Source organism: Dromiciops gliroides, chromosome 6 (genome assembly GCF_019393635.1).
Source record: "Dromiciops gliroides isolate mDroGli1 chromosome 6, mDroGli1.pri, whole genome shotgun sequence".
Taxonomy (NCBI): Eukaryota; Metazoa; Chordata; class Mammalia; order Microbiotheria; family Microbiotheriidae; genus Dromiciops; species Dromiciops gliroides.
This window is the reverse complement of record NC_057866.1, coordinates 140,273,908-140,300,548: the sequence shown is the minus strand read 5'-3', so window position 1 is coordinate 140,300,548 and position 26,641 is coordinate 140,273,908. Positions and strand designations below refer to the sequence as shown.

At 38.0% G+C, this 26,641-nt stretch overlaps 1 protein-coding gene across 2 annotated transcripts in view; it reads left to right on the top strand.

Annotated features, from left to right (window-relative positions):
- The window catches only part of LOC122730830 (UDP-glucuronosyltransferase 2A1-like), a 235,081-nt gene that overhangs the window by 16,973 nt on the left and 191,467 nt on the right, over positions 1–26,641 (top strand). The window contains exon 1 of one of the 2 annotated variants that reach the window (XM_043970309.1): positions 13,763–14,492. The exons of the other annotated variant lie outside the window; for it this stretch is intronic. Coding sequence (XP_043826244.1) covers positions 13,775–14,492 — 718 coding nt within the window. The 5' untranslated portion in view covers positions 13,763–13,774. Of the gene's footprint in view, positions 1–13,762; positions 14,493–26,641 lie in introns of those variants that run through there. 2 annotated transcript variants of the gene reach the window in all.

The window sequence follows — 26,641 nt, the reverse complement described above, 5'->3', positions numbered from 1 at the left end:
ATTTTCTGCTGTATGAAATATTATGTGAAAATCTAGTCTTAAATCAGACACTCATGGAGAAGCTACAAAAAACGGGCTATGATGTGATCATTTCAGATGCTGCATTTCCTTGTGGAGATCTGATAGCTGAGATGCTTGCAATTCCTTTGGTACATAGTCTCCGATTCAGTCTGGGGAATGCCTATGAGAAATACTATGGGGGTGTTCCAACTCCTCTTTCCTATGTGCCTGTGTCCCTGAGCAGACTGACTGACAAGATGACCTTTATGGAAAGGGTAAAGAATATGCTAATCTCTCTCCTTTGTGACTTCTACCTCCCTTCATTTGACATAATTTGGGAGCAGCTCTACAAGGAAGCATTAGGTAAGAGGAATAATTTTTAGAAGCCTTTTGGTATGAATTGCCTTCAGTTTTGACTGCCCTTCTTTACACAAACTTAAGTTTTTCTCCTGTGTAGATCATCAAGAGACTGAGAAAACTTTGAACAAAGCTTCTTATTATGAAGAAACAGGGCTTTTTTTAACTGCCTTAAATGTAGTACTGCTATCTAGAATGCCTGGGATATCATACTAGTAATAAATAAACTTTATGTAGTAAGAAAGAAGCAATTTTCACAGGAAAAGGAAAACAGTGATCTAAATAAGTTCTCTTATGATTATGTGTTTTTCAACTTCTGATGCATTTCCGCAACCCCCATATGTCTTTTGTTATCATCCTTTAACCCTATGTTTCCATTTTATGTCTGCCAACAAATCTTATGGTTTGAGTGGCTAGATCTCCCTGTGAGTTACTGACACCAACTTTGTCTTGGAACCTGGAATTCCTCTCCACTGTGATTTACTTACAGCAGAATGCAAAGTATTTATTTAATTTTTAGCAAAATAACTCTCTGAAATCAGCACAAAACCCACTTTAATCATTTTTAAAGGATTTTTATTCTTAATAGCTGCATAGATTTGAAAGCATGAAGGTTAAAAATTGCAGATAACTTGAGTTAGCTGAAGATCTTACATGCAAAGGTATGGAACATTAGAACTTAACCTTTCTTACTTCATAATCTTTTTCCTTCTTCACTATCTTCTTCATATCATCAGTGATAAAAATGGAAACTTTGGAAAACATCTTTGAGCTTTTACCTCATAGCTATTAGATGAGCAAAGTTGACAGAATTCGTGTTGAAGATTTGGGAAGTCTGTCAAGCTGACATAGTACCCATCAAGCTATAAATTTGTCCAACCATTGTAGAAAACAGTGACTATAATAATATAACTGATATAACAAAAAGCCTGTAGTACTTTGATTTATTGTGATGCTTAGAGTTCCTACAGGAACTCTAATAAGGAATTATATCTCACTTCTGTTAGCAGAGTGAGTATGGAAGGTGGGATTGAAGACTGCAGACTCATTAGCTGTGAATGCAAAGTTTTTCTTTATGAGGAGTTGACATTTCTAGATGAGTCCTAGAGAATTAATTGATTGATACAGAACTTAAATGACTTGCCTAGGGTCTCTGGAAGCTCACAAATAATCTATTATGGAAGTCTGCCTTTACAAAAAGGCAGTGTGTTCCAGGATAGTAGAATAAGGAAAAAAAAAAGGATTTCATCACCAAAAGATAAAGAAGATGAAAGAAGGCTATAGAATGGTGTGATGGCAGTGGGAAGAAGGGAAGATAATAACTAACTTTATAATAGACCTTTCACAACTGATAGCTGGATTGGATGGGGTTTGGAGGGAGGTTCTCTTGGCTTTCTGTGACCTCAACAAGCATACTGTTTGGCATTGCCAAGAGTGGACAGGATAAGCCGTTTTACTCAGGGCTACACTCCTTTCCCCCCTTTTTTGGTGGGGCAGTGAGGGTTAAGTGACTTGCCCAGGGTCACACAGCTGGCGGGTGTCAAGTGTCTGAGGCTGGATTTGGACTCAGGTCCTCCTGAGTCCAGGGCCAGGGCTTGTCCACTGTGCCACCTAGCTGCCCTGCTACACTCCTTCCAATACTTCTTATCTCCTTTTCAAATATGGCTCCTATATTGGGAACTTCTACTGTCAAAATTCTCAACCTGGCAAAAGGGTCAATGGAAAAGTTTTACTGATTGGTTCTGATCTGAAAGAAAGTCTATGCAAAAAAGAAAAAGAAAAAGAAAAGGGATTTCATAAATAATAGATCAGAATGAGTCCATCAAATTAGATTGCAGATAGATAGTAGAGGTATGCATACCATTTATTTTCTTTTGAATACTATGTATTATATTTTATACAATTAAATACATTGTTTTGAAAAAGAAGTCCATAAGATTCTCTAGACTGCTAGAGGGACCAATGAAACAAAAAAATGTTAAAAACCTCTGCATCTGAGGGACTAATTCAGGTTTCTTGCAAGGAGAAGATAGACTAATGAGGAATGAGAGATTAAGGGTGCATAAGCCAGAGGCAATGATTTTTGGAGTGAGGTCTTAAAGGAGGTGGGAGGAATGACCCCAAGTACTATCACTTCCAATGAACTTACCCTGATTTCTACTTCAGAACGTGATCTCTGTTTCCTCTGAGCCTCTAAAACACCTGATTTAGAAGACTCATAAAGTTCTTACCATTTTCTGCCTTTTGTTTATATAGCACTTTAAGGTATGTCCAAATGGATTACAAATATCTCCTATCTTGATGACAGCCCTGAAATACAGATGCTATTATTATCCCCACTTTACATTTGAGGAAACTGAGGCAAACCAATGGTAACTTGTCCAAGGATATACAGCTAAGTACCTGAGGGCATATTTGAAATCTGATCTTCCTGGCTCCAGGTGCATTACCGCATATTTGTATATAATACAAAAGAAAATATCTTTCCAAGTGTTTTGTATCTGGAGAAAAATCAATCTGTCAGTGAATAGGTATTTATTAAGCATTTACAATGAGCCTGGCATTGTGCTAAGTGTTGCAGAAAAGAAGAAAAATTTTTTTCAAATTCCCTACTATTAAGAGTCTTACATGCTAATAGGAATAAACAGGTACATGAAGGTATCTTCAGAGTAGTAGGCATCTAAGCTTAGAAAGAAGGATCAAGTAGTTGGGGGAAATAAGAAAGCCTAGAAAAAAAAGAATAGTTTCCCAGAAATATTTTTTGAACTTAGATAAGAGCTCAATATGTTTAAATTGCTTTCCTATATGTGTATGCATGTACAGATAGATATATATGTGTGTGTGTGTGTATGCATAGATATACTCATATATACACTTATTTATAAGCTTTATGAAGGGAAAGGCCATTTATTTAATTCTTCCTCTTCCTCTAACTGCAATTAAGTATAATTCTGCAGGCAATATGTGTATGATGAATACTGTTGACCTGAATTCCCTCTTAGAAAAAAAGAGTGACCATTTGGGGATTAATAGTTACCTTGATAATGGACCAACTTTCTGATTTAAAAGACAAACAGAGCAATGTGTGATAAAAGGTGAAACATTATGTTTCAGAAGTGGGTCTCTGTTCTCTTGCTGCTGAAGCTGTTGCTTCAACTGTGGGGTCCTGTGGGAAAGTGCTTGCTGTGACCTATGGAGTTTAGTCATTCTTTTATTTTTTTGATGAGGCAATTGGGGTTAAGTGACTTGCTCAGGGTCACACAGCTAGTAAGTGTCAGGTGTCTGAGGCAGGATTTGAACTCAGGTCCTCTTGATTCCAGGGCCAGTGCTCTATCCACTGTGCCACTTAGCTGCCCCTAGTCATTCTTTCCATTTAAAGACCATCCTGGAAAAACTAGCACAGAGGGGCATATGGTGACTATTAATACCTACTGTCACATTTCTCATTGATACTACCAGTTCTTCAGGCCTGAACGATGAGGTTTTTCCAGTGCCATTTAAGCAAGAAAAAGCATTAGAAGAGGTGGAAGAAACTTTGTTCAAAATTGATTTATGAGTTCCCCAGTCTTTCATACTGGGAAGTAATCAGGAAATTTGATGAGTCCTTGACTCAGTTTTCTTAAAGGATAAAATTATCATGTGAAGCTTTAATCTTCAATCAGACACTCATATACAAGCTGCAAAAAGCTGGCTACATATGCTTTTTTCAGATGCTGTACTTCCATGTGGGGAACTGATAGCTGAGATGCTTTCAATTCCTGTGGTACATAGTCTCCAATTCACCATGAGGAATGTCTATGAGAAATAATGTGGAGGACTTCCATCACCTCTTTCCTGTGATCCTCCTGGGCAGACTGACTGACAAGATGACCTTTATGGAAAGGGTGAAGAATATGCTACTCTATGGGGCAGCTATGTGGTGCAGTGGATTAAGCACTGGCCCTGGATTCAGAAGGACCTGAGTTCAAATCAGACCTCAGACACTTAACACATACTAGCTGTGTGACCCTGGGCAAGTCACTTAACCCCAATTGCTTTCTTACCTCCCCCAACTACTTGATCCTCCTTTCTAAACTTAGATGCCTACTACTCTGAAGATACCTTCCAACAACAACAACAAAAAAACTGTGACAGTAGGTATTAACAGTCACCGTATGCCCCTCTGTGCCATTTTTTCCAGGATGGTCTTTAAATTGAAAGAATGAGTAGGGGCAGCTAGGTGGCACAGTGGATAGAGCACTGGCCCTGGATTCAGGAGCACCTGAGTTCAAATCCTGCCTCAGACACTTGACACTTACTAGCTCTGAAGATACTCTTACCAAAAATTGGGAGCAGTTTTACAGTGAGGTTTTCAGTAAGATGGGTTGCTTTCTGAAGTATTTTGCTCTGAATTGTTTTACTTTCCATTTTGTCTGCTAAGATGATTATTTTGGACTTCACTACACTATCCTTTATTAAGTCAGATCTTGCTCAGTTGTAGACAAACAAGTTGACTGTCTTAAATGTACTATCTCTAGGAATGACTGGGCTATGGGCAATATGTTTTGAACAATAAAGAACAGTAAATCCCTGAAATATGTACCCAAATAAATTCTCTTAATGTCTGAGAGCTCACTGCCTTTCCTCCGCCATCTTGGCTCTGACCTGGAAGTGGAAAATGCTCTTAATGTCAATTGTTCTTTGTATTTCCCCATTCTTGAGGAAGCTTCATGTCCCCTCAAATCTATTGCTTCCTGACTATGTTCCCTATTTCTCTTCTCCCCAAAGCCCAGCGAATTAGTTGGCTAGATTGCCCTATGGTTTGCTTCAACTTTTCTTTCAACTTGGCATTCCTCCCCACTGAGCTTTGCTTATACAAGAGTATAGAGCTTTTAATTCCTCATGATTCCAGAGGATAACCTCCCTGAAATACATGCAAAATCTTTTCTTGATTTTTAAAGGGACTCTTTATACAAATAACTGCAAACTTTAAAATTATGAACAAAGAAAAATGAAAAGTTATAGAAATCTCACTTTTTCCTAGTCTCCCATGCAAAGAGGCAGGAAAATTACTTTTAGTTTTTCTTTCCCCATCTCTTACAAGGCTGACTCCTTGTTAATCCCCTGAATTAGCTAGCCTGTTCTTATCTGTATCAAATTCTAGATATTGTATCCAGGGTAGAACAAGTTTATAATTTGATGAATCAGCCACCAACCATCAACCATCATTAAGCAACTGTGCCAGACACTGCTAAATCTTGGAAATTCAAAGAGACGAGTGAATTAGTCCCCACAATCAAGGAGTTTACATTCTAACTGCATGGCAATGTCTGTACAAGGTAAATCACCAGAAGGGAATTCACTAAGAGCTGGAACAATCAGCAAAGGCCTCTTGTGGAAATGATGTTTGAAGTGAGTTTTGAAGGAAACTGGAGATTCAGTGAGATGGAGGTGAAGAAGAAGAGCATTCCATGCATAGAGGATAATGAGTGCAGAAAATTGTGCAGTTTGTGATGAACAGCCAGTTGGGCATTATGGCTTAAACCTCTGTTATGGTCAATAAAGAAGGTTTAATATTTTTTCTTTTGTTTATGTTTTCCACACACCTACGTCCTTTCTTTGAAACATACAGCTTTTCGCCTTCCTCTTCTTCCTTCTCTTATTACCGTCAAAATAGAATAGATTTACCTCTAGACTGTCTATGTAATTTACTTTTCTCTTATGGAAGAAGAAAGGAAATAAGCATTTTTGATTGCCTACTGTAAGGGGCTAAAATTCTAGCTAGAATGTTTAAAATCTAATGAGTGGTCTCCTTAAATGAGAAGCTTTAGCAAGGGTTTAGACTTTTATGCATTTATTAAAGTGCATTAGAAGCTAGTGATCAGAGAGATAGAGGCCAAGATGCCTTCATCTATCTATCTAATGGAGCCAGCATCTCTCCTCCAGCCAAGCCAAGGTCTGGGCTGAAAAGGGACCTTGCTCCTCCTTCCTCCTCCCAGAAGCCTCCTGTCCAACAGGAAACAGGGCTGTCCATACACACAGCTCCAAGCTAATTGTCTGGTAACTTTGATTGACACAACTAACAGGCAGTTCTATAGATGTAAGTTCTGGACACCAGGCAACTTCCGGACGCTAAAGTCACATGGTTTCTTTTCATGTCAGAGCTCCCTGCAATGTGCCAGGGTAACCAGCTCATCATTTCTTATAGCACAGTATTATACCATCACAATCATATACCACAACTTGTTTAGCCATTCCTCATTTGATGGGCATCCCTTCATTTTCCAGTTCTTTGCCACCAGAAAGAGAGCTGCTATAAATATTTTAGGTTCTTTACCATTTTCCCTGATCACCTTGGGAAACAGACCTAATAGTGGTATTGCTGGGTCAGATGGTATACACTATTTCATAACTCTTTGCGCATAATTCCAGATTGCTCTCCAAAATGGTTGGAAGTTTATAGTTCTACCAACAGTGTATTAGTGTTCCAGTTTTTCCACATCCCCATCAACATTGTCATTTTCCCCTTCTACCGTTTTAGTGAATCTGAGAGGTGTAAGATATGTCAAAGTTGTTTTAATTTGTGTTTTCCTAATCAATAAGTATTTAGAGCACTTTTTCATATGACTATATATAGTTTTGATTTCTTCATTGAAAAACTGTTTGTTCATATCCTTTGACCATTTATCAATTGGGGAATTAGATTTTTTCTTTTTTTTGTGAATTCAACAGTCAATAGCAATCACAAACATGTTAAAACATGAAAGAGAATGGAGAAGAAGAAGGTACAAGAGACTGAAGTACCAAATATAGTAATTTTAAAAAGATAAGTAATCCTTAAAATAATTTATATGTATTAAAATGTATACATGTACCATGTATGGTGTTGTGAAAGATAAATAAGTATATATCATTCTTTGAAGTTCCACATCTTGTAAGTGGCAAAACAGGGAACTGAATATAGAGCTTATGACTAAAATTAGAACACCTTATAGTATTTCAAAAAGAACCTCAAGGTTCCAAGTGCATATACATACACAAATATATGTATATGTATGCACACATATATGTATATGTACACAAAGACACATTCACACAAATATAAAGTATGTGTATATATATATATATTTGCCATGTATGGTGCTTTAAACACACATAATATTTAAAATGCATCTCTAAAGAAACAATTTAATATGTATTTAAGAAGATTGGATATGGCATACGTATAAACTTAGCCAAATAGCATCAAGTTGTTATACTGTCATCCTCTTCGGCACCTTCCCTAGACTGCCAGGGGGATCCATGATACTCATAAAGTTGAACAACCTCTGCATGTATTATCATGAAACTTTTGCTTACATTGAGCCTGTTTTTTTCCTACAAACTCCATCTGGGAATCAGAGATTCCCCAAAAGGTCCAAGGATATATTTCAGGGGTGTAGAAACTTGGATCAGAAAAATATATATCTTTATTTTCATTACCCCCTAATTAAAATTTAACAATTACTTTAATTGTGAATGTAAAAAACATTATTTTGAGAATAATGTAAAGGACCATAGATTCCACTGTACTGTTAAACGGGTCCATGAAACAAACAAACAAACAAACAGCTAACAATAGCAGCTCTTGGAGGAACTGTGTTTGCCATTTGGGTAGATCCATGTCATTAACTCTGATCATCATAATCTTGGAGAAAGTTTAACCAGAGCACAACTCACAGCAAAGGTGCCAAAGCAGCTCAGAAAATACATTTATCAGCAAACACATAATCTCCTTACCAAGTGGGGAAATCTGGCAGTGAAGAGAAAGGGTCAAGAGTAAAAGTTCTTTTGTTAAATGTCATAGAGGAAGATAAAAGATTTTTGCCAGTTCTTAACAAAAATGGCAAAAAAGCAGTTGAGGAAAAGACAAACTTGGTGTGAGATCCTGCTGAACCAGATCCTGCTGAGACCATTTGTAGATGACTCTGGAAGGAGGACAACAAAGAAAACAAACAAAATAGATTAAACCTGTTGATTTCTACAGCAATCTTTTCTCGGGAGTTATGGGATATGAATGAATACTTTGGGGCTCTATCCTTTTAGTAATCATTATCTATGTGGGGGAAAAATCCCAAGATGAAGTCAGAAAAAAAAGGTGGGTCTTCCTAATTAAGTACATGGAAGAAATCTATGTTGGAGGTAAAGCAATTTTAAAGGGACTCAGGGAACACTTGTCAAGATCTCTCCAAAAGGACAGGAAAACATCATGGACAGTATTCTTTTAAGTAACTGGGAAGACAACAGGCTATATGGTACAGTGGAGAGAATGCTGGGTTTCGAATTAGGATAAAGCTGTGTTTGCTCCTCTTTCTAAGAGTTATAAGTCTATATACTTATGGACTATGGGCTACTCACTGAACTTCTCTGAGATCCATTTTGCTCACTTGCAAAATGAGATAATACTTGTATTACCTACCTTGCAGGGTTGTTCTGAGGGATTAAATGAGATAATGTACATAAACCCCTTTGCATATCTTTAAGCACTCCTATCACTATTGGGTATGCCTATTTTCTCCTTTCTATAAACCTTTGATAAGAATGATCAACATATGTATCAAAGAAATCCTTCATAAAACAACCAACCAAACATGAGAAGGAAATATGTGGGGGGTTTTGTACATTTTTTAAAAACAACTTTAGGTCATAGTATTATATCTTCACAGGCACCACAATGATGGAGAAGATTTGAAGGGTCTGAAAATATCATGTTCCTTTTTTAGCTGAATTAGAACAGGAATCACAATGGTATGTTATCACTAGATGGGGTCAAGAAATTCTAGCATTTACCATACAAAACTTCAGGAAGTTGGGTTTGATGGGCTTCTGGCAAACCCCATTTCCCTTGTGGATCTAGTGGTCCAACTATTCAATATTCCATTTGTGCGCACCATTCGATTTTCTTATGGAAACCCTTTGGAGAGACTATCCACCCTGAGACCCTCCTCTTTCATTTTTCCTGCCAGCACAGCAGGGCTAATGGATAGGATATCCTTTGATGAGAGGGTGAAGAATTGGCTCTCTTATGCTTTTAGTAATACAATACATTTGATGATCATGATATATTGTATCCCCCATTTTGGAATGAATAGTACTGCAGAATTTTACATAAGAACTGTTTCTTATTCTTTAGTAGCCTCGAGGCATTGGGCACAGTCCCATGACTCATTGAGATTTTGTATAAAGAGCAGGGCATCAGGGAACTTGACTTGAATTTATACTGAGTGGGGAAAAAAAAAACCCCTTCTTGCCCCTTTAGACTCAAATTTCAAAGGATTGTGGAGTATATGGCATGGTGGATTAAGTGAGGATGCCAAAGCCAGAAAGACTGTGGTTCAGGTACAATACTAGCACATACTGAGGCAGCTACATGGGGTAGCAGATAGAATTCTAGGCTTATATTCTGGAAAATGTGAATTCAAATCTGGCCTCAGGCACTTACTAGTTGTTTGAATTGGGCAAGTCACTTAAACTCTGCTTGACTCAATTTCCTCAACTATAAAATGGAGATAATAATAGCACTATTCTCCCAAGGTTGTTATGAGGATCAAATGAGATAATATTTGTATAGTGTTTAGCACAGTGTCTGGCATATAGTAGGCTCTATGTAAATGTTAGCTATTATTGTTATCATTGTTATAATTATTAATTATTATTAATATTATTACTGACTGTGTGACTCTTTATAAATCATTTTACCCCTCAGGGTTCTAGACAATTTTCTTAGTCTTTTTTTTTTTTTTTGGCCGGGCAATGAGGGTTAAGTGACTTGCCCAGGGTCACATAGCTATTAAGTGTTTGAGGCTAGATCTGAACTCAGGTCCCCCTGAATCCAGAGCCAGTACTTTATCCACTGCACCACCTAGCTGTCACCAATTTTCTTAGTCTTAAAGAAGAGAAGGTACCAAAATGAATTGGTAGAGGGTATTTACTCATGTAATAAAAACTTTATGCCAAGGAAATCACAAGACAAATCCCTATCCCACAGATTTTAGAACTGTAAAATACCTTAGAAGTTTTTCTCATATGCAGTACAATTCCTTCGTCTTTTTATAGATGACGGAAATGACTATAAATTTAATGCTTTTTATACACTACCACAGATCATTTCACTGGTTGTAGTTTGTCTTTCATATCTATCTAGCACATGTTAACCTTGAACCGTATTGACGCATGAAACCTTATTACCCTTATCCTTGTACTTAGGTGATTTCGACATTTTTATGGGCCTGTTTTCTACTCTGTATTCATTATATTTATTACCTTCTTGTATAACCTGTTTAATTCATTTATGAATATGATTCCTACCAAAAAAAATACATAAATGTATCTGCTTCAATGCCATGCCTTGTAATTCAGTGCAAAGAAGGCTCCCTCACTCACTAGCCACATACATACCAGAGGGCACATGGAGGGTATTTTTAGAGTATGTTGGACACAAAAATTTGCAAAATCTGGTTGTATTGTGTGGGAGTTAGACTGCTGCTCAAAGGAATGTTGCACCATAAATCCCTCCATGTGTTCAGATGAGTATTTTCTTCTAAAAAATGTCAGTGATCTAATTGAGGAAAATAAGGGGGAAAGGAAAGTACAGGGGAGAATTATTACATAATTTTGGAGGGGAGAAGTATTAGACAGTTTTGAAAACTTATAAATGATTCATTTTAAATTAACTTCAATTGTTCATATATCTCCTATATCTTCTCTGTCAAAAGTGACAAGGTCTTGATTTCTGTTAATTTCAGCCTTCAAAAGGTAGCAGAACTGGGCAGTTAGGTGGCACAGTGGATAGAGCACCGGCCCTGGAGTCCGGAGTACCTGAGTTCAAATCCGGCCTCAGACACTTAACACTTATTAGCTGTGTGACCCTGGGCAAGTCACTTAACCCCAATTGCCTCACTAAGAAAAAAAAAAGGTAGCAGAACCAATGAGGAGAAATTCAATTCTGGTTGTTATTCTAAACATCAAAGAGGAACTTGTCACTGAGGTGGAAATGATGGGAAAGTGTTTACTGTCTGTTTTTGATTTTGTGATAGAGAAAAGTTAGCAATTCTCTGATATACACTCTTGATTTGATAAGAAAAAAATTTAAAAGATTATGCAGAAGGATATATAGGATCTCAATTAATATTCTAAAGAAAAGTAAACTATATAAAAAGTTTTATTGTCATGTTTTGTTTTTACATCACAAATATTTAGAGAATACACTCGCTTTGTGATAGGTCCCTTGGAACAAAGTAAAATAGTTAAGTAAAACTAATATAGGGGGCGGCTAGGTGGTGCAGTGGATAGAGCACTGGCCCAGGAGTCAGGAGTACCTGAGTTCAAATATGGCCTCAGACCCTTAACACTTACTAGCTGTGTGACCCTGGGCAAGTCACTTAACCCCAATTGCCTCATCAAAAAAAAATAATAATAATTCAATCTCAGAGGAAGGAATTTTACAATTCATAAATGAACTTTGAAGGAAGTTGGAAGTACCAGATGTATTCACAAGTAAATTCTATCAAATGTTCAAATAACAATTATTCCAGTATTATGTAAATTGTTTGCAAAAAGAGTGATAGAATAGTTTCTACTGTGAGAATTGGAATGGCACCCCTGCTGGAGAGATACTACAGGGAAGCTCAGCCATGAGGAGAAAGCATGTGATTTAGAGACCATGTGACTTTAGCATCTGGAAGTTGCATTTATAGAACCACCTATGGGACTTGTCAATCAGAGCTACTAGCCAATTAGCTTGGAGCAGTGTGTGTGTGTGTGTGTGTGTGTGTGTGTGTGTGTGTGTGTGTGTAGGGCCCTGCTTCCTGTTGGGGAGGTTTCTGGGAAAGAGGAAGGAGTAAGTGGACACTCACTCATAGAAGAACTTTTTTTTTTGGTGAGGAACCAGCGTGGTGGCAGATGGAGAACAGGGTGGGGGGTGGGACCCTCTTAGTTGTTCAGCCACTGGCTTGGTGGTGAGAGGTTTCACGTGGGCTGCTAAGAAAGGAAATTGCTTTCTTTTGCTCTAGCTATACCAGATTAGATCTGAGCTAGGATTTCCATGCTATAAGGAATCTGTTCTCAATCTCTCTCTCTTCACTAACTTATAATATATATTTTAATAAATCTTTAAAGGCCTAAACTCTTGTTGAATTTATCAGGGATTTTGGCCAGCTTCCCCCCAAGACTGGGGTGGGGCAGATTAGAACCCACAATTTAGATTTTAAACAACATCTTGATAGATGAACCTGTGACTTACCCAGGGTCATACAGTTAGTGTGTGTCTGAGGCTGGATTTGAACTCAAGTCCTCCTGACTCCAGAACCTGTGCTCTATTCACTGTGCCAACTAGCTGCCCCAATTAAAAAAAAATAAAATATTAGTAAAGAAGTGAAAACTACATCACAAAGATTATACACTATTATCAGGTTGGATTTACAACAGGAAGAAAGGTTGTTTAGTACAAGGAAAATGCTAAACTTAACCACATTGAAAACAATTTTATAATTATGTCAATATATGCAGAAAAAGCTTTTAACAAAATACAATGCTTATTTTTTGGGGGGGCAATGTGGGTTGACTCACCCAGAGTCACACAGCTAGTAAGTGTCAAGTGTCTGAGACCAGATTTGAACTCAGGTCCTCCTGAATCCAAGGCTGGTGCTTTATTCACTGTGCCACCTAGCTGCCCACAATACCTATTTTTTTAAAGGGCAGCCATGCAGAGCACTGGTGCTGGAATCAGGAAAATCTAACTTTAAACTTGGCCTCAGATACTTAATAGCTGTGTGATTCTAGACAAGTCACTTAATTCTGTTTGCCTGAATTTTCTCATTTATAAAATGAGCTAGAGAAGGAAATAACCAACCATTTCAGTATCTCTGCCAAGAAAATCCCAAATGGGGTCATGAAGTGTTGGCCACAACTGAAATGACTGAACAAAACTAGATTATAAATACTTAGAATATAGGAACTGTGCTTTATATGGCTTTGTGTGCTTTTTACAATTCAGCAGAGTGCCTCATGGATAGTTCTTGAATTGAGTTGAATAAATTAGCAGGTTTTGTTATGTTACATTGAGTTCCTTGGTTTGTTTCATGAACATATATTGGCTCTTTCTATTTCAATTATAAGGTTTATAAAGGATTGGACCATACCTTTTAGTATTCTGAATTTGTGGCTTCTACCTACAAGTTCACTTAGCACAGCCTTCCTATCAAAGACATTGTAAATATTGTTGATTGATGGACAGAGTTCACTGAGGAAAATGGATGTGTGTTTGTGTGTGTGGTCAATGGGAGGAGTAGCAGTGGAGAAAATTTCCTTTAGAGATTAATCTTCAACTTGTCACTTGATTTGCCTGTGTCTTTGAAACTGCTGTACTGCAGTGTGATAGAAGGCATCAAGCTCAGAGACTATGCCTGAGAAGTGGATTTCTATTTTGCTCCTGCTGCAGCTATGCTGCTTTGGATGTGCATCCTCTGGGAAGGTCCTTGTGTGGCCCTTAGAACAAAGCCACTGGATTAATATGAAGACAATTCTGGATGAGCTGGTACAACGGGGTCACTTCATAACAGTGTTAGTACCTTCTGTTACATTTTTAATTGATCCAACTGACTCTTCAGGCCTTAACTTTGAGGTTTTTCCTTTGTCAACTACAAAAGAGCAAGAATTGAATAATTTGGAAATTGCTTTGTATGAGATGATTTACCAAGACAATGGTTTTTCACACTGGAAAACCCTGTGGAAATTTCATGAAATGATGAGGCAATTTTCTGCTGGTATGAAATTATTATGTGAAAATCTAGTCTTAAATCAGACACTCATGGAGAAGCTACAAAAAACGGGCTATGATGTGATCATTTCAGATGCTGCATTTCCTTGTGGAGATCTGATAGCTGAGATGCTTGCAATTCCTTTGGTACATAGTCTCCGATTCAGTCTGGGGAATGCCTATGAGAAATACTATGGGGGTGTTCCAACTCCTCTTTCCTATGTGCCTGTGTCCCTGAGCAGACTGACTGACAAGATGACCTTTATGGAAAGGGTAAAGAATATGCTAATCTCTCTCCTTTGTGACTTCTACCTCCCTTCATTTGACATAATTTGGGAGCAGCTCTACAAGGAAGCATTAGGTAAGAGGAATAATTTTTAGAAGCCTTTTGGTATGAATTGCCTTCAGTTTTGACTGCCCTTCTTTACACAAACTTAAGTTTTTCTCCTGTGTAGATCATCAAGAGACTGAGAAAACTTTGAACAAAGCTTCTTATTATGAAGAAACAGGGTTTTTTTAACTGCCTTAAATGTAGTACTGCTATCTAGAATGCCTGGGATATCATACTAGTAATAAATAAACTTTATGTAGTAAGAAAGAAGCAATTTTCACAGGAAAAGGAAAACAGTCATCTTAATAAGTTCTCTTATGATTATGTGTTTTTCAACTTCTGATGCATTTCCGCAACCCCCATATGTCTTTTGTTATCATCCTTTAACCCTATGTTTCCATTTTATGTCTGCCAACAAATCTTATGGTTTGAGTGGCTAGATCTCCCTGTGAGTTACTGACACCAACTTTGTCTTGGAACCTGGAATTCCTCTCCACTGTGATTTACTTACAACAGAATGCAAAGTATTTATTTAATTTTTAGCAAAATAACTCTCTGAAATCAGCACAAAACCCACTTTAATCATTTTTAAAGGATTTTTATTCTTAATAGCTGCTTAGATTTGAAAGCATGAAGGTTAAAAATTGCAGATAACTTGAGTTAGCTGAAGATCTTACATGCAAAGGTATGGAACATTAGAACTTAACCTTTCTTACTTCATAATCTTTTTCCTTCTTCACTATCTTCTTCATATCATCAGTGATAAAAATGGAAACTTTGGAAAACATCTTTGAACTTTCACCTCATAGCTATTAGATGAGCAAAGTTGACAGAATTCGTGTTGAAGATTTGGGAAGTCTGTCAAACTGACACAGTACCTGTCAAGCTATGAATTTGTCCAACCATTGTAGAAAACAGTGACTATAATAATATAACTGATATAACAAAAAGCCTGTAGTACTTTGATTTATTGTTCCTACAGGAACTCTAATAAGGAATTATATCTCACTTCTGTTAGCAGAGTGAGTATGGAAGGTGGGATTGAAGACTGCAGACTCATTAGCTGTGAATGCAAAGTTTTTCTTGATGAGGAGTTGACATTTCTAGATGAGTCCTAGAGAATTAATTGATTGATACAGAACTTAAATGACTTGCCTAGGGTCTCTGGAAGCTCACAAATAATCTATTATGGAAGTCTGCCTTTACAAAAAGGCAGTGTGTTCCAGGATAGTAGAATAAGGAAAAAAAAGGGATTTCATCACCAAAAGATAAAGAAGATGAAAGAAGGCTATAGAATGGTGTGATGGCAGTGGGAAGAAGGGAAGATAATAACTAACTTTATAATAGACCTTTCACAACTGATAGCTGGATTGGATGGGGTTTGGAGGGAGGTTCTCTTGGCTTTCTGTGACCTCAACAAGCATACTGTTTGGCATTGCCAAGAGTGGACAGGATAAGCCGTTTTACTCAGGGCTACACTCCTTTCCCCCCTTTTTTGGTGGGGCAGTGAGGGTTAAGTGACTTGCCCAGGGTCACACAGCTGGCGGGTGTCAAGTGTCTGAGGCTGGATTTGGACTCAGGTCCTCCTGAGTCCAGGGCCAGGGCTTGTCCACTGTGCCACCTAGCTGCCCTGCTACACTCCTTCCAATACTTCTTATCTCCTTTTCAAATATGGCTCCTATATTGGGAACTTCTACTGTCAAAATTCTCAACCTGGCAAAAGGGTCAATGGAAAAGTTTTACTGATTGGTTCTGATCTGAAAGAAAGTCTATGCAAAAAAGAAAAAGAAAAAGAAAAGGGATTTCATAAATAATAGATCAGAATGAGTCCATCAAATTAGATTGCAGATAGATAGTAGAGGTATGCATACCATTTATTTTCTTTTGAATACTATGTATTGTATTTTATACAATTAAATACATTGTTTTGAAAAAGGAGTCCATAAGATTCTCTAGACTGCTAGAGGGACCAATGAAACAAAAAAATGTTAAAAACCTCTGCATCTGAGGGACTAATTCAGGTTTCTTGCAAGGAGAAGATAGACTAATGAGGAATGAGAGATTAAGGGTGCATAAGCCAGAGGCAATGATTTTTGGAGTGAGGTCTTAAAGGAGGTGGGAGGAATGACCCCAAGTACTATCACTTCCAATGAACTTACCCTGATTTCTACTTCAGAACGTGATCTCTGTTTCCTCTGAGCCTCTAAAACACCTGATTTAGAAGACTCATAAAGTTCTTACCATTTTCTGCCTTTTGTTTATATAGCACTTTAAGGTATGTCCAAATGGATTACAAATATCTCCTATCTTGATGACAGCCCTGAAATACAGATGCTATTATTATCCCCACTTTACATTTGAGGAAACTGAGGCAAACCAATGGTAACTTGTCCAAGGATATACAGCTAAGTACCTGAGGGCATATTTGAAATCTGATCTTCCTGGCTCCAGGTGCATTACCGCATATTTGTATATAATACAAAAGAAAATATCTTTCCAAGTGTTTTGTATCTGGAGAAAAATCAATCTGTCAGTGAATAGGTATTTATTAAGCATTTACAATGAGCCTGGCATTGTGCTAAGTGTTGCAGAAAAGAAGAAAAATTTTTTTCAAATTCCCTACTATTAAGAGTCTTACATGCTAATAGGAATAAACAGGTACATGAAGGTATCTTCAGAGTAGTAGGCATCTAAGCTTAGAAAGAAGGATCAAGTAGTTGGGGGAAATAAGAAAGCCTAGAAAAAAAAGAATAGTTTCCCAGAAATATTTTTTGAACTTAGATAAGAGCTCAATATGTTTAAATTGCTTTCCTATATGTGTATGCATGTACAGATAGATATATATATGTGTGTGTGTGTGTGTATGCATAGATATACTCATATATACACTTATTTATAAGCTTTATGAAGGGAAAGGCCATTTATTTAATTCTTCCTCTTCCTCTAACTGCAATTAAGCATAATTCTGCAGGCAATATGTGTATGATGAATACTGTTGACCTGAATTCCCTGTTAGAAAAAAAGAGTGACCATTTGGGGATTAATAGTTACCTTGATAATGGACCAACTTTCTGATTTAAAAGACAAACAGAGCAATGTGTGATAAAAGGTGAAACATTATGTTTCAGAAGTGGGTCTCTGTTCTCTTGCTGCTGAAGCTGTTGCTTCAACTGTGGGTCCTGTGGGAAAGTGCTTGCTGTGACCTATGGAGTTTAGTCATTCTTTTATTTTTTTGATGAGGCAATTGGGGTTAAGTGACTTGCTCAGGGTCACACAGCTAGTAAGTGTCAGGTGTCTGAGGCAGGATTTGAACTCAGGTCCTCCTGATTCCAGGGCCAGTGCTCTATCCACTGTGCCACTTAGCTGCCCCTAGTCATTCTTTCCATTTAAAGACCATCCTGGAAAAACTGGCACAGAGGGGCATATGGTGACTATTAATACCTACTGTCACATTTCTCATTGATACTACCAGTTCTTCAGGCCTGAACGATGAGGTTTTTCCAGTGCCATTTAAGCAAGAAAAAGCATTAGAAGAGGTGGAAGAAACTTTGTTCAAAATTGATTTATGAGTTCTCCAGTCTTTCATACTGGGAAGTAATCAGGAAATTTGATGAGTCCTTGACTCAGTTTTCTTAAAGGATAAAATTATCATGTGAAGCTTTAATCTTCAATCAGACACTCATATACAAGCTGCAAAAAGCTGGCTACATATGCTTTTTTCAGATGCTGTACTTCCATGTGGGGAACTGATAGCTGAGATGCTTTCAATTCCTGTGGTACACAGTCTCCAATTCACCATGAGGAATGTCTATGAGAAATAATGTGGAGGACTTCCATCACCTCTTTCCTGTGATCCTCCTGGGCAGACTGACTGACAAGATGACCTTTATGGAAAGGGTGAAGAATATGCTACTCTATGGGGCAGCTATGTGGTGCAGTGGATTAAGCACTGGCCCTGGATTCAGGAGGACCTGAGTTCAAATCAGACCTCAGACACTTAACACATACTAGCTGTGTGACCCTGGGCAAGTCACTTAACCCCAATTGCTTTCTTATCTCCCCCAACTACTTGATCCTCCTTTCTAAACTTAGATGCCTACTACTCTGAAGATACCTTCCAACAACAACAACAAAAAAACTGTGACAGTAGGTATTAACAGTCACCGTATGCCCCTCTGTGCCATTTTTTCCAGGATGGTCTTTAAATTGAAAGAATGAGTAGGGGCAGCTAGGTGGCACAGTGGATAGAGCACTGGCCCTGGATTCAGGAGCACCTGAGTTCAAATCCTGCCTCAGACACTTGACACTTACTAGCTCTGAAGATACTCTTACCAAAAATTGGGAGCAGTTTTACAGTGAGGTTTTCAGTAAGATGGGTTGCTTTCTGAAGTATTTTGCTCTGAATTGTTTTACTTTCCATTTTGTCTGCTAAGATGATTATTTTGGACTTCACTACACTATCCTTTATTAAGTCAGATCTTGCTCAGTTGTAGACAAACAAGTTGACTGTCTTAAATGTACTATCTCTAGGAATGACTGGGCTATGGGCAATATGTTTTGAACAATAAAGAACAGTAAATCCCCTGAAATATGTACCCAAATAAATTCTCTTAATGTCTGAGAGCTCACTGCCTTTCCTCCGCCATCTTGGCTCTGACCTGGAAGTGGAAAATGCTCTTAATGTCAATTGTTCTTTGTATTTCCCCATTCTTGAGGAAGCTTCATGTCCCTCAAATCTATTGCTTCCTGACTATGTTCCCTATTTCTCTTCTCCCCAAAGCCCAGCGAATTAGTTGGCTAGATTGCCCTATGGTTTGCTTCAACTTTTCTTTCAACTTGGCATTCCTCCCCACTGAGCTTTGCTTATACAAGAGTATAGAGCTTTTAATTCCTCATGATTCCAGAGGATAACCTCCCTGAAATACATGCAAAATCTTTTCTTGATTTTTAAAGGGACTCTTTATACAAATAACTGCAAACTTTAAAATTATGAACAAAGAAAAATGAAAAGTTATAGAAATCTCACTTTTTCCTAGTCTCCCATGCAAAGAGGCAGGAAAATTACTTTTAGTTTTTCTTTCCCCATCTCTTACAAGGCTGACTCCTTGTTAATCCCCTGAATTAGCTAGCCTGTTCTTATCTGTATCAAATTCTAGATATTGTATCCAGGGTAGAACAAGTTTATAATTTGATGAATCAGCCACCAACCATCAACCATCCATTAAGCAACTGTGCCAGACACTGCTAAATCTTGGAAATTCAAAGAGACGAGTGAATTAGTCCCCACAATCAAGGAGTTTACATTCTAACTGCATGGCAATGTCTGTACAAGGTAAACCACCAGAAGGGAATTCACTAAGAGCTGGAACAATCAGCAAAGGCCTCTTGTGGAAAATGATGTTTGAAGTGAGTTTTGAAGGAAACTGGAGATTCAGTGAGATGGAGGTGAAGAAGAAGAGCATTCCATGCATAGAGGATAATGAGTGCAGAAAATTGTGCAGTTTGTGATGAACAGCCAGTTGGGCATTATGGCTTAAACCTCTGTTATGGTCAATAAAGAAGGTTTAATATTTTTTCTTTTGTTTATGTTTTCCACCCACCTATGTCCTTTTTTTGAAACATATAACTTTTCCCCTTCCTCTTCTTCCTTCTCTTATTACCGTCAAAATAGAATAGATTTACCTCTAGACTGTCTATGTAATTTACTTTTCTCTTATGGAAGAAGAAAGGAAATAAGCATTTATTGATTGCCTACTGTAAGGGGCTAAAATTCTAGCTAGAATGTTTAAAATCTAATGAGTGGTCTCCTTAAATGAGAAGCTTTAGCAAGGGTTTAGACTTTTATGCATTTATTAAAGTGCATTAGAAGCTAGTGATCAGAGAGATAGAGGCCAAGATGCCTTCATCTATCTATCTAATGTAGCCAGCATCTCTCCTCCAGCTAAGCCAAGGTCTGGGCTGAAAGGGACCTTGCTCCTCCTTCCTCCTCCCAGAAGCCTCCTGTCCAACAGGAAACAGGGCTGTCCATACACACAGCTCCAAGCTAATTGTCTGGTAACTTTGATTGACACAACTAACAGGCAGTTCTATAGATGTAAGTTCTGGACACCAGGCAACTTCCGGACGCTAAAGTCACATGGTTTCTTTTCATGTCAGAGCTTCCCTGCAATGTGCCAGGGTAACCAGCTCATCATTTCTTATAGCACAGTATTATACCATCACAACCATATACCACAACTTGTTTAGCCATTCCTCATTTGATGGGCATCCCTTCATTTTCCAGTTCTTTGCCACCAGAAAGAGAGCTGCTATAAATATTTTAGGTTCTTTACCATTTTCCCTGATCACCTTGGGAAACAGACCTAATAGTGGTATTGCTGGGTCAGATGGTATACACTATTTCATAACTCTTTGTGCATAATTCCAGATTGCTCTCCAAAATGGTTGGACGTTTATAGTTCTACCAACAGTGTATTAGTGTTCCAGTTTTTCCACATCCCCATCAACATTTGTCATTTTCCCCTTCTACCGTTTTAGTGAATCTGAGAGGTGTAAGATATGTCAAAGTTGTTTTAATTTGTGTTTTCCTAATCAATAAGTATTTAGAGCACTTTTTCATATGACTATATATAGTTTTGATTTCTTCATTGAAAAACTGTTTGTTCATATCCTTTGACCATTTATCAATTGGGGAATTAGATTTTTTCTTTTTTTTGTGAATTCAACAGTCAATAGCAATCACAAACATGTTAAAACATGAAAGAGAATAGAGAAGAAGAAGGTACAAGAGACTGAAGTACCAAATATAGTAATTTTAAAAAGATAAGTAATCCTTAAAATAATTTATATGTATTAAAATGTACACATGTACCATGTATGGTGTTGTGAAAGATAAATAAGTATATATCATTCTTTGAAGTTCCACATCTCGTAAGTGGCAAAACAGGGAACTGAATATAGAGCTTATGACTAAAATTAGAACACCTTATAGTATTTCAAAAAGAACCTCAAGGTTCCAAGTGCATATACATACACAAATATATGTATATGTATACACACATATATGTATATGTACACAAAGACACATTCACACAAATATAAACTATGTATATATATATATATATTTGCCATGTATGGTGCTTTAAACACACATAATATTTAAAATGCATCTCTAAAGAAACAATTTAATATGTATTTAAGAAGATTGGATATGGCATATGTATAAACTTAGCCAAATAGCATCAAGTTGTTATACTGTCATCCTCTTTGGCACCTTCCCTAGACTGCTAGGGGGATCCATGATACTCTTAAAGTTGAACAACCTCTGCATGTATTATCATGAAACTTTTGCTTACATTGAGCCTGTTTTTTTTCTACAATCTCCATCTGAGAATCAGAGATTCCCCAAAAAGTCCAAGGATAGATTTCAGGGGTGTAGAAACTTGGATCAGAAAAATATATATCTTTATTTTCATTACCCCCTAATTAAAATTTAACAATTACTTTAATTGTGAATGTAAAAAACATTATTTTGAGAATAATGTAAAGGACCATAGATTCCACTGTACTGTTAAACGGGTCCATGAAACAAACAAACAAACAAACAGCTAACAATAGCAGCTCTTGGAGGAACTGTGTTTGCCATTTGGGTAGATCCATGTCATTAACTCTGATCATCATAATCTTGGAGAAAGTTTAACCAGAGCACAACTCACAGCAAAGGTGCCAAAGCAGCTCAGAAAATACATTTATCAGCAAACACATAATCTCCTTACCAAGTGGGGAAATCTGGCAGTGAAGAGAAAGGGTCAAGAGTAAAAGTTCTTTTGTTAAATGTCATAGAGGAAGATAAAAGATTTTTGCCAGTTCTTAACAAAAATGGCAAAAAAGCAGTTGAGGAAAAGACAAACTTGGTGTGAGATCCTGCTGAACCAGATCCTGCTGAGACCATTTGTAGATGACTCTGGAAGGAGGACAACAAAGAAAACAAACAAAATAGATTAAACCTGTTGATTTCTACAGCAATCTTTTCTCGGGAGTTATGGGATATGAATGAATACTTTGGGGCTCTATCCTTTTAGTAATCATTATCTATGTGGGGGAAAAATCCCAAGATGAAGTCAGAAAAAAAAGGTGGGTCTTCCTAATTAAGTACATGGAAGAAATCTATGTTGGAGGTAAAGCAATTTTAAAGGGACTCAGGGAACACTTGTCAAGATCTCTCCAAAAGGACAGGAAAACATCATGGACAGTATTCTTTTAAGTAACTGGGAAGACAACAGGCTATATGGTACAGTGGAGAGAATGCTGGGTTTCGAATTAGGATAAAGCTGTGTTTGCTCCTCTTTCTAAGAGTTATAAGTCTATATACTTATGGACTATGGGCTACTCACTGAACTTCTCTGAGATCCATTTTGCTCACTTGCAAAATGAGATAATACTTGTATTACCTACCTTGCAGGGTTGTTCTGAGGGATTAAATGAGATAATGTACATAAACCCCTTTGCATATCTTTAAGCACTCCTATCACTATTGGGTATGCCTATTTTCTCCTTTCTATAAACCTTTGATAAGAATGATCAACATATGTATCAAAGAAATCCTTCATAAAACAACCAACCAAACATGAGAAGGAAATATGTGGGGGGTTTTGTACATTTTTTAAAAACAACTTTAGGTCATAGTATTATATCTTCACAGGCACCACAATGATGGAGAAGATTTGAAGGGTCTGAAAATATCATGTTCCTTTTTTAGCTGAATTAGAACAGGAATCACAATGGTATGTTATCACTAGATGGGGTCAAGAAATTCTAGCATTTACCATACAAAACTGAAGCTCTGGGGAGCCAGACAAATGATTCAGCCCTTTCATTATGTCCTATATCTACCACCTAATTTAGTACTGACCTAAATGCCTACTTTTGCAGCCTTCCCCCCTCCCGCACCCTTCAATGCCTCAACCCCTTGCATTTTTTGTTCCAAATGAACATTGGAACCATCCTGTCCTAGTCACCTGATTGATGCTTGTTGAAATCCTAACTCAGGTCAAGTCTCTTCTTTCCTTGCCTGCCATTGTCCTCTAGTCCCATAGTCATGGGAATTAGAATGATGGATTCAATGACATAGGACATTATCTCTTGAGGAAACTCCCTTTAACAGTGAAGACCTGCATACTTTAAAACTTCATACATTACAACTTCATTTAATAATTTCTCACATTTACTTGTTTATTCATTCATTCTACTTCAATGAGTCAGATTTTCTCTTCTTTCACAAACTATCCCTTAGCAGCAAACAGAAGCCAAAAAACTGGATTTTTATGGATAAATTGAGTTAGGAGTGGTGGGAAGGATTTTCCTAGAAACAAACATCATTTTTACCCTTCCAATCATAGGAAGCATTTAACAGCTAGAAAGGTTTTGGTGTCAACAGTACAAGCAAAACACCTCCTCTTTATTTCCAGATCAGGGTCTTCCTTTTTTCATCTAATATCCAAGGCTGGTTCAACTCCAAACTGGTTTTGTCTTGAATTGAGAGGTATGCCTTCGTCACTAAAGGATATTAAACTAATAGTGACTGATGGGTTTTTTTGTGTGTGTGTGTCCATGTGTGATAACTTTATTGAAAGATACAGGGCAGCTAGGTGGGGCAGTGGATAGAGCACTGGCCCTGGAGTCAGGAGTACCTGAGTTCAAATCCGGCCTCAGACACTTAACACTTACTAGCTGTGTGACCTTGGGCAAGTCACTTAACCCCAATTGCCTCACTTAAAAAAAAAAAAGAAAGATACATTAGAAATTTTAAATTACTCAGAAGCACCTTAAATTCCACAATGCAAAAACAGCTATGAGGCTTTAATTTAAGCATTCTAAGTTCCTTGCATGCTGAATCTGCACCCACGTGGCTCACAATTACTGCCATATCTGGGAATTAGGGAAATTCACTTTTCCCCAGCAGTTTGTCAGCATGTTTTCCTTCCCTTTTATTCGAAAGCTTCATTAGGGCCATGACTGTCATATGCATACAGCCCACAGTAAATGACTCATGCATTGTCCTGTATCTGGTGTGGTTGAATGCCAGAAAAAAGAAGTCTGGGATTGCTGTCAGATATAAGTGATTTGGTACCATGAAAAGATGAGTTAACTCTGCCTTCTGCTTCTCTCCTGCATAAAATGAAGAGGTGATGGGACCATTTTCTAGACAGTTGGTTCTAATAGTCAAAGTCCCTTTTCTAGTTAGCTTTAATATTTGTTCCTGTTGTGAAGAAAAGACCATTTTACTTTATTGAATGGGCCTGGGGGGAGGTGTTATAATTGTGGTTTGGTATATTTATGAAGAGTAAGGCCAATACTTTTGATATTCTGAATTGGTGCCTTAACATAACATATGTTCGATGATGCAAAAAGTTCATTGAAAGAAAGATTTACATATGAGGGGATTGGGCTAGAAGTACAATTAGAGAAAATTTCCTTTAGAAATTAATCTTCAGGGGCAGCTAGGTGGTGCAGTGGATAGAGCACCGGCCTTGGATTCAGGAAGACCTGAGTTCAAATCTGGCCTCAGACACTTAACCCTTTCTAGCTGTGTGACCCTGGGCAAATCACTTAACCCCAATTGCCTAACCAAAAAAAAGAAAAAAAGACATTAATCTTCAACTTCCCCCTTGACTTTCCTGTGAGTCTTCATGCAGGATACACAAAGAGCAATAGTGCAGTGTGTTACAAGGCATCAGACTCAGGCATTATGCCTGAAAAGTGGGTCTCTATTCTGCCGCTGCTTCAGTTCTGCTATTTTGGATGTGGGTCCTCTAGGATGGTCCTGGTGTGGCCTTTGGCATAAAGCCACTGGATTAATATGAAGATTGTAAAGATATTTTAAACTACTTGGCCTAATCTTATTGGAAGACTAATCTAGGGACTTTTGACTGTCTGGCTATCTGACTGCTATTAATTTAATATGAGCTGTTTAAAAATTTCTCCACACTGCTCCCAAATTGACAAACAAAAGATTAAGAAGCCTCTTAATTAAATAACCAGAGCAGAGTTTATTTATTAAAATCAATGTAAATGATAAGGGTTAAGAAATGCAAATTATACAAACTGTCTGTTTTTAATACAATAAAGGCCATTGCTGCCTCTTGCCTTAGGGTATGCTCCAGCTTTCTCTAACTTTCACTCTTTTTCTCCTTTACTCTAGCTTCCCTGCTTCACTTTCACTTCTCAGCTCCTTTTTTCTAACTCCAAGCCCCTTTCACTTTGTCAACCCCCCTGAAAAGCCCCTTAGCATCCTCACTTCTGTTGCCAACCCCCTGGCGTCTCTTGTGCCTCTGTATTGTAGCCCTTCCTCGCTTTCTCTATCCTCCAGCATCCTTCTGTTCTCTTAATCTTTTGGCATCTCCCAACCTCCCTATGTCTGCCCTTCTCTTTACACAGCCTCAGTCTCATTAGCATCCTTGTAACAGTCCTCCTTCTGTCTGTCCTCTTAATCTTCTGGCTTTGTTGCGTCCTCCTAGTCCTCCAGCGTCCCCCCTTCCCTGTCTCGCTAGCTACCCCTGTATATATGTTCCTTCTCTCCCCTCAAACCTTGGGCTCCCTGCACCCCCTCACATGCCAAGCTAATCTGCCAGCCACACTAGGGCTGTGCCCAGCTGCGCTTGAGGGGCCCATGCCCCCTGCTACATGCTTGGGACCTCTGCATGGGCTATGCTACAGCCTGGCAGGACAAACCTGGGATCTCAGGGGCAGCTCTCCTCAGGGTGTAGGGAGCTGGGGCTTCCTTTTTTTCCCCCCAGCCATCTGACCTGGTGTCCTGAAAAGCCCACAGGGCTTTTTGGCTCAGCTGAAGCAGAGGGGGAGGGGCACCAGCCCCTCACACAGAAAAAACCCTGAGAACCTAAGGCTTTTTAATATCAGCCCAAAGGCAGGGTCCCCAAATCAAAATAAATTTCCACAAGACAATTTTTAAAAATTTTATTTTAGCAACAAACATTTATTTTTTCCGGTTACATGTAAGAGTAGTTTTCAACATTCATTTTCATAAGATTTAGAGTTTCAAAATTTTCTCCCTCCCTTTCCTCCTCCCTACACAAGACAGCAACCAGGTTATATATGTACAATCTACAAGTTCTCTTTTTATCCGTTCTTTCTATGGGGGTGGATAGTAACCTTCGTGATTA